Here is a 17,833-nt window from a genome sequence, read left to right on the forward strand (position 1 = left end):
GCTTTTCTTCGTTCTTCTTCCCATCGAACACAGTAGAAAAAGGTGTGTTCTACTGTATCCCTTTCAGAACAGTACCAACAACCATCTCCCTGCGTCTTTCCCATCTTCATGGCGTATACGCCGAATCTTCCATGTCCTGTCAGGATCTGCGACAGATAGTAATCTACCTGCCGATGTCTACATTTAAGCCAGTCTCCTATGTTGGGTATTAGCTTTTTTGTCCATTGGCCAACATCGGTTGTGCCATCCCATCGGTCTTGCCACTCTAGTAAGAGTTGGTTCCTCGAGGCTTTCTTTTCCTCAGCAGATATAGTTGCACCCCTTTCATGCCAAAGTTTTCTCTCTGCAACGAGGAGGTCAATGGGAATACTGGCAGCTACAATTTGTAAAGCTGCTGTCGAAACAGTTCGATATGCACAGGTAACTCTGAGCAGCATTTTCCTCTGTACTCTTTCCATAGCTCTTCGGTGAATCTTCCTCCTGAGTGCATTGTGCCAGATAGGTGCAACATAAAGTAAAATGGAATATACTGCAGAGCACATAATCTGTCTCTTAACTGTTCTTGGTCCCCCGATGTTAGGCATAAGTCTGGCTAATGCTGATGCCTTCTTCTCTGCCTTTTGGGTTACTGCCTTCACATGTGCACCAAATGTGCAATTCCTGTCAATAAGAACCCCAAGGTATCGTACAGACTTTCCTGGGATAATCACTGTATCATTTAATAAGAAACGGACATTTTTCCAATTCCTGGAACCTTTCAAAATTACAGCCTCAGTCTTATGTGGAGCCAATCTCAACTTATTATTTACCATCCAAAGGTTAACTCGTCTCAGTGATTCATTTACTCGGAAGGTCAGTTCTTCTACATTCTCTGCTATTACCACTATTGCAAGGTCATCTGCATAACCAATAGATGTTGTCCCTTTTGTCAGCTGCAGACGTAAGACACCATCATATAGAATGTTCCACAAGGTGGGTCCTAGGACAGATCCCTGTGGAACGCCAGCACTCATTTCAAGATCTTCTAAATCATGAAATCGTATTCTTCGTCCTTTGAAGTACTTAACGATTATTTGTTGTAGATACTGAGAAATGTTCATCCTACGAAGTTCTCTCAAAATAATGCTCCAAGAAGCAGTGTTAAAAGCATTTTTGACATCTAGCGTTATCAAGGCAGCCCATTTTTCACTGCTTTCTGCCTGTATTTGAATCACCCTCTCAATAGCTTGGGTTGTGGTTCTACCCTTTCTAAATCTAAACTGGTTCGAAGAAAGTCCTCCCTGTTGTTCAAGTTCTTTCTCCAGTCTAGTTTTAATCAATCCTTCGTAAAGTTTGCTCAAGGTGTTTAATAAGCACAGTGGCCTGTATGCTGATGGATCTAATGATAGTTTCCCTGCCTTCAATAACAGCACTAGCTTGGCTACTTTCCACTCATCGGGGAATTCACGCTTTTTTAATAAATCATTGAAGACTGATAAGATCCAACCAGGTGCCACCTCAACTGCATACTTGATGGCTTCTGGTGGGATTCCATCTACACCTGGTGCCTTACCAGTCTTCATATTCTCTTGTAACTCAACCACAGTGAACGGTTCTGTAGTAGTAGTAGTAGTAGTAGTAGTAGTAGTAGTAGTAGTAGTAGTAGTAGTAGTAGTAGTAGTAGTAGTAGTAGTAGTAGTAGTAGTAGTAGTAGTAGTAGTAGTAGTAGTAGTAGTAGTAGTAGTAGTAGTAGTAGTAGTAGTAGTAGTAGTAGTAGTAGTAGTAGTAGTAGTAGTAGTAGTAGTAGTAGTAGTAGTAGTAGTAGTAGTAGTAGTAGTAGTAGTAGTAGTAGTAGTAGTAGTAGTAGTAGTAGTAGTAGTAGTAGTAGTAGTAGTAGTAGTAGTAGTAGTAGTAGTAGTAGTAGTAGTAGTAGTAGTAGTAGTAGTAGTAGTAGTAGTAGTAGTAGTAGTAGTAGTAGTAGTAGTAGTAGTAGTAGTAGTAGTAGTAGTAGTAGTAGTAGTAGTAGTAGTAGTAGTAGTAGTAGTAGTAGTAGTAGTAGTAGTAGTAGTAGTAGTAGTAGTAGTAGTAGTAGTAGTAGTAGTAGTAGTAGTAGTAGTAGTAGTAGTAGTAGTAGTAGTAGTAGTAGTAGTAGTAGTAGTAGTAGTAGTAGTAGTAGTAGTAGTAGTAGTAGTAGTAGTAGTAGTAGTAGTAGTAGTAGTAGTAGTAGTAGTAGTAGTAGTAGTAGTAGTAGTAGTAGTAGTAGTAGTAGTAGTAGTAGTAGTAGTAGTAGTAGTAGTAGTAGTAGTAGTAGTAGTAGTAGTAGTAGTAGTAGTAGTAGTAGTAGTAGTAGTAGTAGTAGTAGTAGTAGTAGTAGTAGTAGTAGTAGTAGTAGTAGTAGTAGTAGTAGTAGTAGTAGTAGTAGTAGTAGTAGAAGATGTCTGTACTCACCTGAACTGTGAGTTTCACTGGGCGTTTTACTGCCGGGTGCAAACTAGGTGAATCCCCTACCTCAAGGGCAACACACAGAACAGGCCAGTTCATTCAACGGTCTTCCTTCATAGCATAAATATAAATGCTACTCTCTCACAATTTCATTATCTGTCGTCATTCGTCAACTAAGAGATAAGTACCCTTTCCCTATGCATTACAAATTTATGATACCACGATCTCATAACATCAAATCCAAATAACATGTTTTTATCATGTGACTGCTAGCTCCTGATAAGAAATACGGAATAGTTCAGAGACAGACTGGAGTACAATTCTTTTAAAAAAGTAAAATGGATAAAACGCTAAATTCCGCTATAATAAATCTAGAATTCCGCCAAGAAATCCGCTGTCCGCTAAATGGTATATTTCTCCGCCGACAGCATTCTAATTCCGCTAAATTTAGCGAAAAATCCGCTAAGTTGACAACACTGCTGCCGAGAGTTATAAACAGGCTAGAACTTGAATATTTAGAGTTTAGAAAAGGACGATATCTTTGTTATCGCATCTTCGCTGACTACTGAGTTGTCAGAACTGACTAATTACTTCAAAAGCCATGTTCATTGTTGTGAGTGGCAGCAAGGGATGGTTATTATTGGAACAGGTTGGGAAACTCGCATTCTTTTATAAATTACTCCCGTACTACTATTGGCCGTGTTGAAACACCGGATCCCGTGACATCTCCGAAGTTAAGCAACATTGGGCGTGGTTGCCAGGGGGCGTAAGGGAATGGAGGAACGGAAAGGAACTGGCCACCGTAACGTACGTAAACTCAGACTCAGGCACACCTCTGCAGAGGTTCGGACCTGCCTTCGGGCAGAATACACCCTTACCCTTGCCTATTGAGGAAAGAAGCTCTGCACTACCACGGCCTAAGTTTGGAATAACCATCTGTAAAACAAATAACACTGCGTTGTTTGCATTAGCTTTATCAATTTGTCAAATCACTCTTCAGCTGCTGAAGTAAGAAACAGTCATGGGCCCCTCAGAAGCCGTGGTTCCCCCTGAGGTCTGCAGAGTCCTTATCGCCGCCACTGCGTGATGCAGTATAGGGCCAAATTCATGGTCAGCACTTATATATAAGTAGAACCCTTAAATAATAAGGGATCACTTATAGTAAGTGTTCACTTACATGAGTTTACATTTCACAGACAGCACTTAAAAAGCACACACACTGATACAGCAAGTATTCCCTGGAGATGTGGCAATGCTGTATATTATGCCCATGCTTTCTGGATCGTGTAGTTCTTGCTATCGAATAGTGGGATGATATATTGTGTTTTGTTTATCGAAGGACATCGCGCGATATTTGTTGTCATTTTTTAGGTTAAAAGATCGTATATATTGTATTTGGTTATCAGAATGGATAACAAGACAGCGAGCTGAGACGACACCTGCAAGAACTTGTGTCGAAGTAGATGCACATAATACAGAACAAACAGACCGACGCAGTTTCTCAGCAGAATATGAATGACGTGGGGAAAACTTGTTGTGGACAATGCAAACTACGAAAATGCCCAGAATCTAATTTTCTTGATATAATATGTTTATAGTTATCCAAGTACTCGAACCTATACAAATACTCATCCAAATGTAGAATATCTAGCCTTAGAACGCTTTTAATGATTTGACAAATATATCCGTAGCCCTTACGATGTAGTAGGCGTAATTACTTCTCCAATAAAATGTAAATAGTGTAGTAGACTATGTTTTACTGTGCGAGAAACTTCTGATATAATCCAGCAAACGATTGGTTGACTAACCTGATATAATTAGCACAAATCAACCTTAAAATAAATGGTGGTAGTGCAACACGTTCATTTTTCTTATAACTCAGTATTCTATAGGCCTACAGTCTTCATAACTTATCAACTTGTAGCACGTTTCCAGTTAATTAAGCGAAATAATGATGATGGATATAATAATAATAACAACAACAACAATAACCTGAAATTAAGAGGTGGCATAAAATCTCAAAACAATATCTTCAATAATGGTGAGATAGTGAGTCCTCTAGAGGTTATGTTCACTCTCACAAGCAAAGGAACAAGGATATTTATAACTGTCACTTCACTAAAACGAAACCTTCTTTAAATTGTTGGTCACATTACATTTCGATAGGATTTTCCATCTTTATTGTGTGCACGGAAAGCATTTTGTGAATGAAATGCAACTATTCAGCAAAATCATTATCCTCCATCTTGCTGCAACATAAGTGAGTCACTTTGAGAGGTCCACTTTTAACAATAAGTAGGACACTTAAGTAGGTAATATGAAATGAAACCTGGCTTGGCTTATAAGGGGCACTTATGTATAAGTGCTGTCTATGCATTAAATGAATGCAATGAAAAACTCGTAATTCCACTCACGAGAAAAATACATTCCTCCATCTGTTTTATGAAGGCTTGCCGCGTTGTATGAGAAGGGAATAAAATATTCCAATGGTCGAATAATTGAGTTATCGTTAAGCAATGAAAATGGCAGGAATATTTATCCGCAATTGGTGACCGCTCAGTGTACGAGGTTTCCTTTGCCCATTGACGAGATATATACTGTACAATTCAGTATTGTTATTATTGGAAAATAGGATTCGCTTAGCTGCTTAGCAATAGCATGTTCTATCCCAATTTTCACATATGGACGCGAAATATTTACCCTACGTAACAAGGCTAATAGTAAAATCCAGTCAACAGAAATGAAATTCACCAGAACAATGGACCATAAGACCAGGAAAGACAAGATTAGCAATGAATTAAACAGGAAGGGGGCTGGCATCAAAATGGCTGTTACTGAGCTTTTAGCAAGGCGCAGGCTGCAATGGTTTGGACATGTTATAATGATGGACAGAACGAGAACATTGAGGAATTACTTTGACAGAGAAGTGAGACGGAAAAATATGAATAGAGAGGCCATAGAATCGAAAGAGAGACACAGTGAAATCGGAAGTCAACAAGAGGAATTTCAAGTGGGAGGACATAGAAGAAGAGACACTATAGTTTGACAGGAATGGTCAGACAATGTTACCTGTACACCACACCCGGGAAATTGGATCTGGGAAATGATGATGATGATGATGATAATGATGACTAAACCGTCCACTCAGTTCCCTGGTAGTAGTCCAAGCTGTATGGATAAGCTGATCGTGGTGCTCTGCATTGTTAGGAGTGTCAGCTGACCAGGGACGTCTAGGCCGTGGTTCGCCACTGTTGATACGCGCTACTGGCCATCTTACTGTGTTGGCATCCACTTTGCCGTCTTTAGCAACCGTCGATGGATGTCAGTGGGTGTAGTTTTTCGGCAGTGAGAAATTCAATAACAAAGGAGAGGGCAGATAAGTCTCTGGTAAGACGCCAACTAGAGATTAGTTCCAGTGTATGGTACTCTCACTAGGATTACTTGATTCAAGAATTAGAAGAAAGTCCCAAGAAAAATAGTTCGATTTGTTCTGGTTGGTCTCCGACAAAAGAGTAGCGTTACGAAAATGTTGCTAAGTTTGGGCTGGGGAGACGTGGGAGTAAGGAGCCGAGCTGCTCGACTAATCTGGTATGTTTCGAGCTGTCAATGAAGAGATGGTCTGGAATGACATTAGTAGACGAATGAGTTTGAGTGGTGTTTTTAAGATTATGAAAGATCACAATAGGGATGTACTGAAACACTACCGATAGATGTCTCACGTGTAGTACCCGGTATGCGCTTGTCGATCGTCATTTGTTTGTATGTGTTTTTAATAGAAGTTGCCTAGTTAAATGCTGAAATAAAAGTTTTAATATATCGTTACGACAACAAAGATGACAAGAAAATTGTGATGCCTGACTATTGCTGTGTCCTAATGTCCCAAAATCAAGGTCGACCATATTCATACCATCAATTTCCTAAGCAAGATGCTTTCCGTAAAAAGTGGTTGCATGCGATTCGTAGGCAGGACCTACGAAATAAAAATATGACTCCTAATATCAAAGTCTGCTCGAAACATTTTACAGTTGAAGACTGTGTCGTTACTGAAACTGGTAAGTAAGCAAATTAGTACTAATTAAGAAATAATTTTATAATAAGGTGGTACATTCTGAAAAGTTAATATGACCTATTTCAATAATTTTAGGCGAAAGATGAAGACTTCACGAGAACGATGTACCTTCGATATTGTCATGGTATGGCACCGGTACCTTGGAAATAACTCAGAGAGCAAGAAGATATAGAAGTAGAAAAACAGCCATAACACCGTGTGCGGTACGGTACCCTGAATCACACAGTGACCTATGATTTGACACTGGAGCCATCAATTTCAGACTTCCTGAACATTACTTCCAAATTTGAAATTTGTATACCGGTATTTGTCTTATGGTCCGAAACAAGATCCTGAAACTCGTGCGCTACACGGAAATGAAGTTCAGTCGTACTCATGGGCGACCGCAGGATCTTTGCCAGTTGGGGGCACATTAACAATTTTCTTGAATATAAAAACCAATATAACGTCAGCAACATTAAATTGTTTACAAAAACTTCCAGTTATAACATATGTTAGATGACTGTCAGTAATTTCAGTTTATGAAATAATCTGGTATGATATTAAATAATTGAACATCAACATCTTTAGAATTCTAGGGGGGGGGGGCAAGTGCCCCCCCTTGCCCCCACTTGCGGGCGCCCATGGTCGTACTGGATGTAGCCTCAGGTACTGCTGTCACACCAATGTCGTGCCTTATGTACGCCTATAACCGGCAAAGAAAAGGAAAAATACCGTATTAGGAATGTTTTCAAAATGCTATTTGTACTTTAAGAATTCAATCTTAACAAAAACGCTAAAAGAAGGAGTTGCTGCATTTATTCCTTACTGGTACCTTTCAATCAACTCTTACATTTTTTTATATATATTTTTACGCCCCTTTTCTTCAATTCTGCTTCCAAATCCGCAATCGTCATTGCACCTATATCATTTCCCGTCTCGTTGAAAACATTAGCAGAATATGGTAACTCCATTGTAATGCATTTAAAGCAAAAGTTTCGTTTCGATGATCGCAAATGTAGGAATACTCCATATAAGTCTCATGTAAAACAATCGAGCAGCGGAAAGCGCATACCGGGTACTACCATTGCGCTACCTAGCGGACAAGTTTTGCGTGATACATCCCTATAGGAAGATAAATTTGGAATTCAAGAGGACAAACTGGGGCATATATTCGTTTATGGAAAGAGCAGTTAGGGATTAGAATAATTTACCAAGGGAGATGTTCAATAAATTTCCAAATTCTTTGCAATTATTTAAGAAAAGGCTAGGAAAATAGCATATAGGGATTGTGCCACCTGGGCGACTGCCCTAAATGCAGATCAGTGGTCGGTCGGTCGGTCGGTTAGTTGGTTGGTTCACATAGTCGATCAAAACTATGGTTATGTTTTTTTAATCAGACTCCATTTTGATAGCCTGGTTTCCTGTTGCTATCTATCGGACGAAAGCTACACTAACAATACATTGGTGGGAATGTTCAACATTCTGCTCAGACGTTTCTATATAAAACACGCCTTACTCACCGCAGGCACATATGTTTTAGCACAGTTGCAGATGTCATTTATGGGCGTGAATTTCACCGGGCCAGGAAGTTTGTGGCACACCATCTTGGGAGCATGTGGATGAAACTTTAATGGCTTCGGAGGTCTCACCTGAAACATGAAACATAAGATACGACTGTTAAGATGTTTCTACAAAAGATGGCGGTAGCTTGTCACTATTGTAACGGCTGCAGGGTTTGAGGCTTTCCTAGACTTAATTATTAGATCAAATCTTCATTTTCCATTATTAAATTTGTTATTCTATACAGCCTCCAACTGAGCGGCGAGTCAACACAGCGCCATCTTATAACAGAGTATAAGTGTGACGTCGCATATTTATCACAAATTTTACCTTACTCTGAAGCGGTATTTCATCAAAACTACGCATCAGTTTTTCATTTTTTATTTTGTTTATTTTTATCTGTTAATTAAGACATTAAACGTACTTGTACGTTGAATAATCTCGGAGATATACGCGTTCTCCCTAAGAAGGAGGAGAAGTAGAAGGTATTCTTCTTTTTTTTTTTTTTTTTGCTATTTGCTATTTGCTTTACGTCGCGCGGACACAGATATGGTGACGATGGGACAGGAGAGGCCTAGGAATGGGAAGGAAGCGGGCGTAGGCTTAATTAAGGTACAGTCCCAGCATTTGTCTGGTGTGAAAATGGGAAGCCACTGAAAACCATCTTCAGGGCTGCCGACAGTGGGGTTCGAACCCACTATCTCCCGGATGCGAACTCACAGCTGCGCGCTCCTAACCGCATGGCTAACTCGCCCGGTGAAGAAAATATTAAAATCGTTTCAAGACTAGGTGTGCCGAAATCGTGACCTAAGAGATTTTTTCTTTTATACTCGACGATGCGGAAATATAAATATTATGTGCTAGAACACTGAATCTTAATGAGGCTCACTAGAGTTCAAATTTCATTATGATACAGGTTCTCAATCAATCAATATTGATCTGCATTTAGGGCAGTCGCCCAGGTGGCAGATTCCCTATCTGTTGTTTTCCTAGCCTTTTCCTAAATGATTTCAAAGAAATTGGAAATTTATTAAACGTCTCCCTTGGTAAGTTATTCCAATCCCTAACTCCGCTTCCTATAAATGAATATTTGCCCCAGTTTGTCCTCTTGAATTCCAACTTTATCTTCATATTGTGATCTTTCCTACTTTTATAAAAGCCACTCAAACTTATTCGTCTACTAATGTCATTCCACGCCATCTCTCCGCTGACAGCTCGGAACATACCACTTAGTCGAGCAGCTCTTCTTCTTTCTCTCACTTCTTCCCAACCCAAACTTTGCAACATTTTTGTAACGCTACTCTTTTGTCGGAAATCACCCAGAACAAATCGAGCTGCTTTTCTTTGGATTTTTTCCAATTCTTGAATCAGGTAATCCTGGTGAGGGTCCCATACACTGGAACCATACTCTAGTTGGGGTCTCACCAGAGACAAATATGCTCTCTCCTTTACATCCTTACTACAACCCCTAAACACTCTCATAACCATGTGCAGAGATCTGTACCCTTTATTCACAGTCCCATTTATGTGATTACCCCAATGAAGGTCTTTCCTTATATTAACACCTAGATACTTACAATGATCCCCAACAGGAACTTTCACCCCATCAACGCAGTAATTAAAACTGAGAGGACTTTTTCTATTTGTGAAACTCACAACCTGACTTTTAACCCCGTTTATCAACATACCGTTGCCTGCTGTCCATCTCACAACATTTTCGAGGTCACGTTGCAGTTGCTCAGAATCTTGTAAATTATTTATTACTCTATAGAGAATAACATCATCCGCAAAAAGCCTTACCTCCGATTCCACTCCTTTACTCATATCATTTATATATATAAGAAAACATAAAGGTCCGATAATACTGCCTTGAGGAATTTCCCTCTTAATTATTACAGGGTCAGATAAAGTTTCACCTACTCTAATTCTCTGGGATCTATTTTGTAGAAATATAGCAACCCATTCAGTCACTCTTTTGTCTAGTCCAATTGCACTCATTTTTGCTAGTAGTCTCCCATGATCCACCCTATCAAATGCTTTAGACAGGTCAATCGCGTTACAGTCCATTTGACCTCCAGAATCCAGGATATCTGCTATATCTTGCTGGAATCCTACAAGTTGAGCTTCAGTGGAATAACCTTTCCTAAAACCGAACTGCCTTCTATCGAACCAGTTATTAATTTCACAAACATGTCTAACATAATCAGAAAGAATGCCTTCCCAAAGCTTACATACAACGTATGTCAAACTTACTGGCCTGTAATTTTCAGCTTTATGTCTATCACCCTTTCATTTATACACAGGGGCTACTACAGCAACTCTCCATTCATCTGGTGTAGGTCAGAGTTCATATTTTCATTATGATACAACTGTTTGACCAATTAGGTAAGGATAGCGTCGCACCTACGCACAACGCACTAGCTTCGCACTTGTTTCCAAAATCAAATATGTCGGACACACATGTTAACATCAATGCACTTTCTACTTGCAATATCACACGTCACATTCCCGCTAATTCATTTCACCAACAGACTGTACAATAAACAATTTGTATTTGAAATAAAGCTAGCAACGCTTTGAAAACATACGACATTGTCAAGGTCTCTGATTCACTCACGGAAAATCAATAACCCAGCGCATGCGCTCTGTTCAGTGTACTCAACTGTCAAGCGACATATCGACAGAAATTTATGAATATTTAAAACTAGATTTATAATTATCGTCGAGCATAAACAGTCGTATGCAACTCGCTTCGCTCGTTTTATAAACATTATCGTGTCTCAATTATTGCCATTACAGGCTTGTTAGAATTAACAATTTGCTTTACGTCGCACCGACACAGACAGGTCTTATGGCGACAATGGGATAGGAAAGGACTAGGGAGTGGGAAGGAAGCGGCCGTGGCCTTAATTGGCGTATGCCCTAGCACTTGCCTGGTGTCAAAATGGGAAACCACGGAAAACCATCTTCAAGGCTGCCGTTAATGTGGTTCGAACCCACATGACCCAAAGCGAACAGCCGCTTTCTCGGTCAGAAACAATTGAATCTATACATTTAATGTTTGTTGTGGTTATGCGCGCGGTTTGTCCCCCCCATGGGAGGTAAAATTATCTATATATATAAAATAAGAGTTTTGTCTGTACATTGCTCAGAATTTCAAAATAATGGTATTTCTGTATCGGTCATGTCCATAGTAACAAGAAAATGCACTTTTTACTGTTCCGTAATGTCTGTCTGTCTGTCTGTCTGTCTGTCTGTCTGTCTGTCTGTCTGTCTGTCTGTCTGTCTGTCTGTCTGTCTGTCTGTCTGTCTGTCTGTCTGTCTGTCTGTCTGTCTGTTTGTCTGTCTGTCTGTCTGTCTGTCTGTCTGTACACGCATCATGAGAAAACGGTTGAAGAGAATTTAATGAAAATCGGTATGTGAAGTCGGGGGATGAGCCGCTACAATCTAGGCTATAAATTATTTTATTCACGCTGAGTGAAATGGTAGTTTAGGGAAAGGCCTAAAATGTAATTCTCAAATATTTATTAGAAGTGTAGTCGATGAATGCTAGATAACTAAGGTTATATAGTATTAAATTTCCTATTATTCATGTCTTACACATTGTTACCGTACTGGCTATGATCACCAAGATATTCATGAATTTGAATTTTTGTTACTAAGTCCATATCAGCGCCGAGTAACGAGAAAATGGGTAAACAGTATTTAATGAAAATCGGTATGTAAAGTCGGAGAATAAGAAACTACAGTTTACGGTATAAAATATTTTACAAATCACAGAGTCGAAAGAAAACTAAATGTGTAGGCCTACAATATAGAAAGCTCATAACACTGATCAACAATAATATTACATTGACCATTGTTTGTCGTGATGTGCTTTGTGTCTTCTGTTGCCCCTCATCTCCGGTAGATAGGATTACTGCTGCGTACAGAGTATTTTTTATTTGATTTCCGTCGCACCGACATAGATAGGTTTTATGGCGACGATGGGATAGGAAAGGGCTAGGAGTGACTTAGGCCTTAATTAAGGTACAGGCCCAACATTTGACTGGTGTGAAAGTGGGAAACCACGGAATACCATCTTCAGCGCCGCCGACAATGGGGTTCGAATTCACTATCTCTCGGATGCAAGCTCACAGCTGCGCACCGCTAACCACACGGTCAACTCGCCCAGTCGGACAGAGTGTAACAGCCTGCCTGAATATTGATGGGAAGTAGCTGATGAATTAGATAACTTTCTTCTTTAGCATGCCATTCCCCTGGTTTATAAATTTTCTGATACTACTGGTACGTAACACACTGGATCATCATAGCATTCGGGCTATTCAATCCCTACTCTGAGGTACTGATTGGAATGAACAGTGTGCATATTTAGCGGAATAATGACAGATGAGTGTTCATGGCAATCTGCGACCTGGTCATCCCAGCTCTGGAACTTTGGACTATCAGATTGGCACCGCAATCTAACCGCAGCACTGTTCGTTAAAAGTGATAAAACGTGCGGCTTTCCATTTGATCGAGTATTTTATATGATAGCATTGCTTTTAATTGCTACATACATACTTACGTTTTTGTAATGACCTATGTTGATTTCAGTTAGGAAAACCACAAAGTCAGTCTTTCTGAGAACCCCGTAGTGAAGCACGGGTACATCAGCTAGTATTTTTATAATAATGAAGATTAAGCTGCCGCCTGCTGCGGCCGCAAGGCAGCAGATGTAATTTAGACCCTAGATAGTAAATTGTGTGGCTGTGTGAACTGCGGCTAAGTTTACCAACACATTTCCAAGTAGTTTCTGAATGACAGCGGCGAGCTGAGTTTCTTTAAAATAATGTTCATACAGTTCATGAATTGTAGATATGAAGGGTAAGAAGCTTGCATCTTGACACCTATTACCACATGGATCAATTGTACTGCCCAGATTTCCTACACTCTCATTCTTTAAAACGAAGTGAAATCGATATTTCCAAACGTCATGACAGCATGGTGGTATGAAATATATACCACCTTTTCAATTCATTCTGGGGACGTGGCATGATGGTAAATATCTACTACCACCACATACCTAGTTCTCTGCTTTGCGGATAGGGTGAGCGCTATGCTCCGTTCTTCTTATTGGCTGCATATGGGTGTCCTTACTTCAGAGAAATGAGCATCGGAGCGTCACCGTTGTTTTTTACCGGATTGTGGCTGTAAAAACCTATGTTTGTGCGGTTTATTTCTGCTGAGCATTTCACTACATATTAGAGCTAAGGTATATGAGAATCAGTTTACTGTCCTTTTGAATGTCCATGTTCCTCGCTTGGGAATAGTGGGTGGTATGTTTTATTTACCACCATGCCTGTACCACCTAAACATGGACCGTGAATGCTATAGCCAAACGTACTGTGTGGAGATGAGAAGAATGCAAGAATGAGGAATGTGGCCTGCAAGCACGAACTTCCTGTTCTGCCCAGACAGATCGGCTCTTATCTGCTACACGAAAACATTGGCTCACACTTTGCAGTTTGCTGGATAACAACTGACAAGAGCGAAGAGCTGCCAGTGGAAGATAATATAAAGTCGTCTGGGTAATAGCGGAGTTGCTATGGTAACCACTGAGTCACTGGCTCTGCTGGTGAAAACCCCTATTCCGTTGTGATGGTTGTTATTTCAATTAGTTTTATTTCCACTCGCTCGTGAGTTTGTTACGCTCCGTTCTCTAACGTCAATTTCTAACGGAATTTCAGATAATTTCGCTTGAAGGACGAATGACGAAACTAAAAGACAGTGAAATAGAGACAATTTTGTGTGACGTTCCATCCAATGAAGAGTCTGTAGTAGACAACAAGTTCCGTTGTGCCTCAAGTGAAAACAAAACATGTTTCCACGATTTTCACAAATTTGAGGACAGTGTTGCTGGTATTTAGAGAAGCAATGTAATTTTTCTGTAAGAACATTTTCTTTTGTTTGTTTCGATATTATATTTGTGTGCTTAGTTTTTTCCTTTTTTGTAATAAATGAACACAATTTTATCAAATTTATCATTGTATTAATTAAATAAATAAATAACAGTAAATAAGTAATAGCAAAATAAGGTACATTTGTAATTTTTAGCGTATATATAGGTTGAAATTTTTACAGACCAACTGGCATGGTGGTATGCTATTTATACCACCTCATACCACTCACACCAAAACACTAAGAGTTTCAAACTCACTCTTATGATACTATTCTAAGTGCATATAGAAGAAATAAACATGTTATGAACATTTTCATTACAAATACACATATTGTGCTTCAAAGAGTTAATGAAAGCCCAGCATAGCAAATTCTTCTGTTGAACGGATATTTTTTCAGTTAAAAGTCTTAAAGGGAACCGGGAAGTGTGAAACGATAACAAAGTAACTTCCGATGTTTAATTATAAATCTCAGAAACTAAGAGAGGAATCTCCTTGAATGCTCTTTTGATATATTCAAAATACATTCATCATTATTTGGGTTGAATATGAAGCTTCTATGTTTAATATTTTGTGTCAGAAAGAACATTATAAAACTGATATTTAAAAAAAAATGTTAAAAATTCCTTTACCTGATGTACCTTTTTCTGGGAAAATATTCAAACCAGACGCAAAAAACTTTGCATCCATAACATTTAAAACTTTCTTGAGCTGATGAAGTAAAATTATTGACCTATTGTTTACAGAAGTTGAGAAATTATTCATTTTTATATCCTAGCTGAAAACTGAAATTTTCTCTAAAATTTTCAGTTTTCTTCAATAGCTCTTCATGAACTAATCAAGATATCTGATAAAATTTGCTTTCACAAGCAGATCTGTATACTATCTAAGTGGCTACCAAGTTTCAAATACATTGATGTGATAGTTTCCGAGAAAAGGGTACACAACATTTTAAAATATATAAGTTACGGAAAATCCAAAACGAATATTTGACTGGTATCTGGCATTTAATGATATTCAGCATACAGAGTTATGTTTACAACTAATTTTATTGCCTCAAAATATAACTTCAGCACAATAATTGATACACCAAATTCTTCAGGAAAGATTAGAGATTTTTAAAGCTCAAAAACGAAAATTGCCATTTTTGAGCCTCTCACACTTCCTGGTTTCCTTAAGGGTTTTCATCGAACTTAAGTGGTACAAGAACGACTAAATTCTCTTGACATTATTTCTACTGAATATGAAATCTTGCAAATAAAAGAAACTTTTGAGAAAATCTCAATGATTTCGTTGCAATAAAGTAAGGAAGGAGAATGTTCAAAGTAATGTTAAGTTTGTTTAGATTTAACATGTTCTTTCACATTGTGTCGTGCTGTATTATATTCTTAAGACGCAGACTTTCATGACCACTAATTGGCATTATAACATACAAATTTGGGGAGAGTATTTACAACGATATAAAAGGTAATAATGTGTATGCGCTAAGTGATTTTCGCGTCAAATACGAATGCAACTACTAACGATAAAAGAAGTGAAGAAGAACTTACCACAAACTTTTCACAGCCGCAGCCATCGATTGCTAAAGCTTTCTTTAAGCCACAGTCGCACAGTTTCTTCTTCAAATGAGCAGAGACCTGGAACAAAAATATATAAATTACAGCGCTGAATATCTTCTATCCTAGGCTGACAAGTTGTCCCATATTTTACGGGATCGTCCCTTATCTATGTATTACAAAAGTTTACTAATTTCTTCATTACCGGTACTTTTCTATTCTCTCCGGAATTGTCTCCCGGTGAATCATCAGACATTGATAGGTCTCTTAAGTTCAGCCAACGTTGAGTAATTCATAAAATCAAATCACTAAATGATCAGTCTACTAATTGCAGGCGAAGGCTTACAATACAGTCTGTATTTAGCAGGTTGCTAAGCGACTAACACTTTTATTAATATTCTGATATAACTAGTGGCTCCGCACCATTCGTTATAAATAGGTCAGAGAACTCGTCTTGATATGCCTGTTGTAGTTATATTGTTTTGCCTGCCCTTTTCAATAGTTGTATAATAAGTAATAAGAAGCGCGTTATGGTATGCTGCAGTTCATAGTCAGAATTCATCCATTCTGACGTCATTATGCCGTCTGTTTGGTAAAAAAAAGGACTATCCAAATATTTGCATTTTTATCCTGAAGTTCTTGATATTAAGCTTGGTATTATGTCGTTTATTTTTAATCGCAGTTCTGCTATATAGAACGGTTGTCTTGTGAGCTCACAGGTTAGTGTCGAAGGAGCGTTTTTGCCAGGCAGAGAACTTTTTAAAGATACATGACCTTCACTCTTTCTCGTGTAGCTAGTCTATCCTTCGTTAGGTGTTCCCAGATAATGTCTAAGGCGTATGTCATGATGGGGTCTGTTTGTACGTAGACTTTTTTCTGTTAGCAGCATGTAAGTTATAAGAAAGCTCTGCCATCTGTTGCTGGGAACGGTTAGAGAATCAAAGAGTATCTAGCAGGGAATATTATTCTTTCGTGATTAAATGAAGTCTATACTCTCTGGCTTGACAGGTAGTATTCAAACATGTCTGCATGCTATGACATTACTAAGGATGAAAATCACATGTCAGAATATTAATAAAGGTGTTAGTCGCTTAGCAACCTGTGAAGTACAGACTGGAAGGCTGTTAATAAAGCACAGGGACGAACTCTTGAAAAAGTGGCTGTCTAGTTACCCGAACCATGTTCAGTCACGACCAATTGTATGTGGCACTTTCTCAGGCAAGATCATTTGAAAATATTAAGAATCAGACACGCGCGAATGATCGAAACACAGTGAATATTGTATGGACATAAGAATTATAAACTACATTACGAATGAATCAACTATTATGAACCAGTATTCGATGATCATAAAACTGTTCAAAAAGGACAGACAAAACAATATGTCTACGACAGGCATATCAAGACGACTTATCTGACCTATTTATAACGAATGCCGCGGAACAGCACAGGTCATCTAGTTTCCCTTAAGAGTCCCGTGGTCCCGACAAAATACATACGTGACGCATATTGTCCCGGTTTTATTAATAGTCCCGTATGTTTTGAGATAGCGTGCCTTTTTAAGTAACATTTAGCACAACCAAGTGGAAAACAAATGTGGCCATACCAAAGAGTAAAGAAAACATACCAAACTAAACAAGACACGAATTTTGAAGATCTTTGGTCACCATGGTGACCAATCTGCAGTTGTGCGACACAGTATGAAGAAACACAAGCTAGCTCTTTCAAGTAAAACTTCGTCTCAAAATAGGATGGCTTTTGTAATAAAATATGAGAATAGTGCCATTATAAACTGTGAAAAAAACAAACTTATCTCTGCTGAGAAAGGTTTGCTTTCTTTCCATGCGATGAAACTTCAGGTCAATGGACTGCACTGCTGCAATCATCAGGGAGCTGTCTACGAGTTCGAGAACCAAGTCATTCTATAATAACGAGTGTGCTCCATATGCAGTGTATCAAATGTGTGAGGAGTTGAAAAGTGCGAATAACATTTCAGTTACGCTGGACACTTCTAATCACAAATATATAAAATTGAGACCAGTGCTTGTTCGATATTTTGTGCCAAGTAAGGACATTTAGGTAAAGATAATTGACTTCCAGAATAACAGATGAAACTGCTGATGTCATCACAAATCTTATCAAGGAAGTTCTTAATAAATTCCATCTGAGGGATAACATTGTTGCATCATGTGACAACAAATGTAACGCAAATGTTAGAGGTGCAGGGAGAAGGGGACAAAACAACATTTTTGCAAGAGTAAAACCTTTGCTGAAGAGCAGCATTCATGGTGTACGTTGTCCAACAT

General features: G+C 38.8%; 1 protein-coding gene across 2 annotated transcripts in view; it reads right to left on the minus strand.

The window, feature by feature from the left end:
* LOC136886777 (uncharacterized) overlaps positions 1-17,833 on the minus strand; it is a 44,550-nt gene that overhangs the window by 16,593 nt on the left and 10,124 nt on the right. The window contains exons 2-3 of one of the 2 annotated variants that reach the window (XM_067159583.2): positions 15,522-15,608; positions 7,993-8,121 (exon numbers count right to left, since the gene is read on the minus strand). In XM_067159583.2, the coding sequence (XP_067015684.2) occupies positions 7,993-8,121; positions 15,522-15,608 (216 nt within the window). The remainder of the gene's footprint in view (positions 1-7,992; positions 8,122-15,521; positions 15,609-17,833) is intronic. The other variant, XM_068230712.1, reaches the window with a different exon arrangement.

This window comes from Anabrus simplex, chromosome X (genome assembly GCF_040414725.1).
Source record: "Anabrus simplex isolate iqAnaSimp1 chromosome X, ASM4041472v1, whole genome shotgun sequence".
Taxonomy (NCBI): domain Eukaryota; kingdom Metazoa; phylum Arthropoda; class Insecta; order Orthoptera; family Tettigoniidae; genus Anabrus; species Anabrus simplex.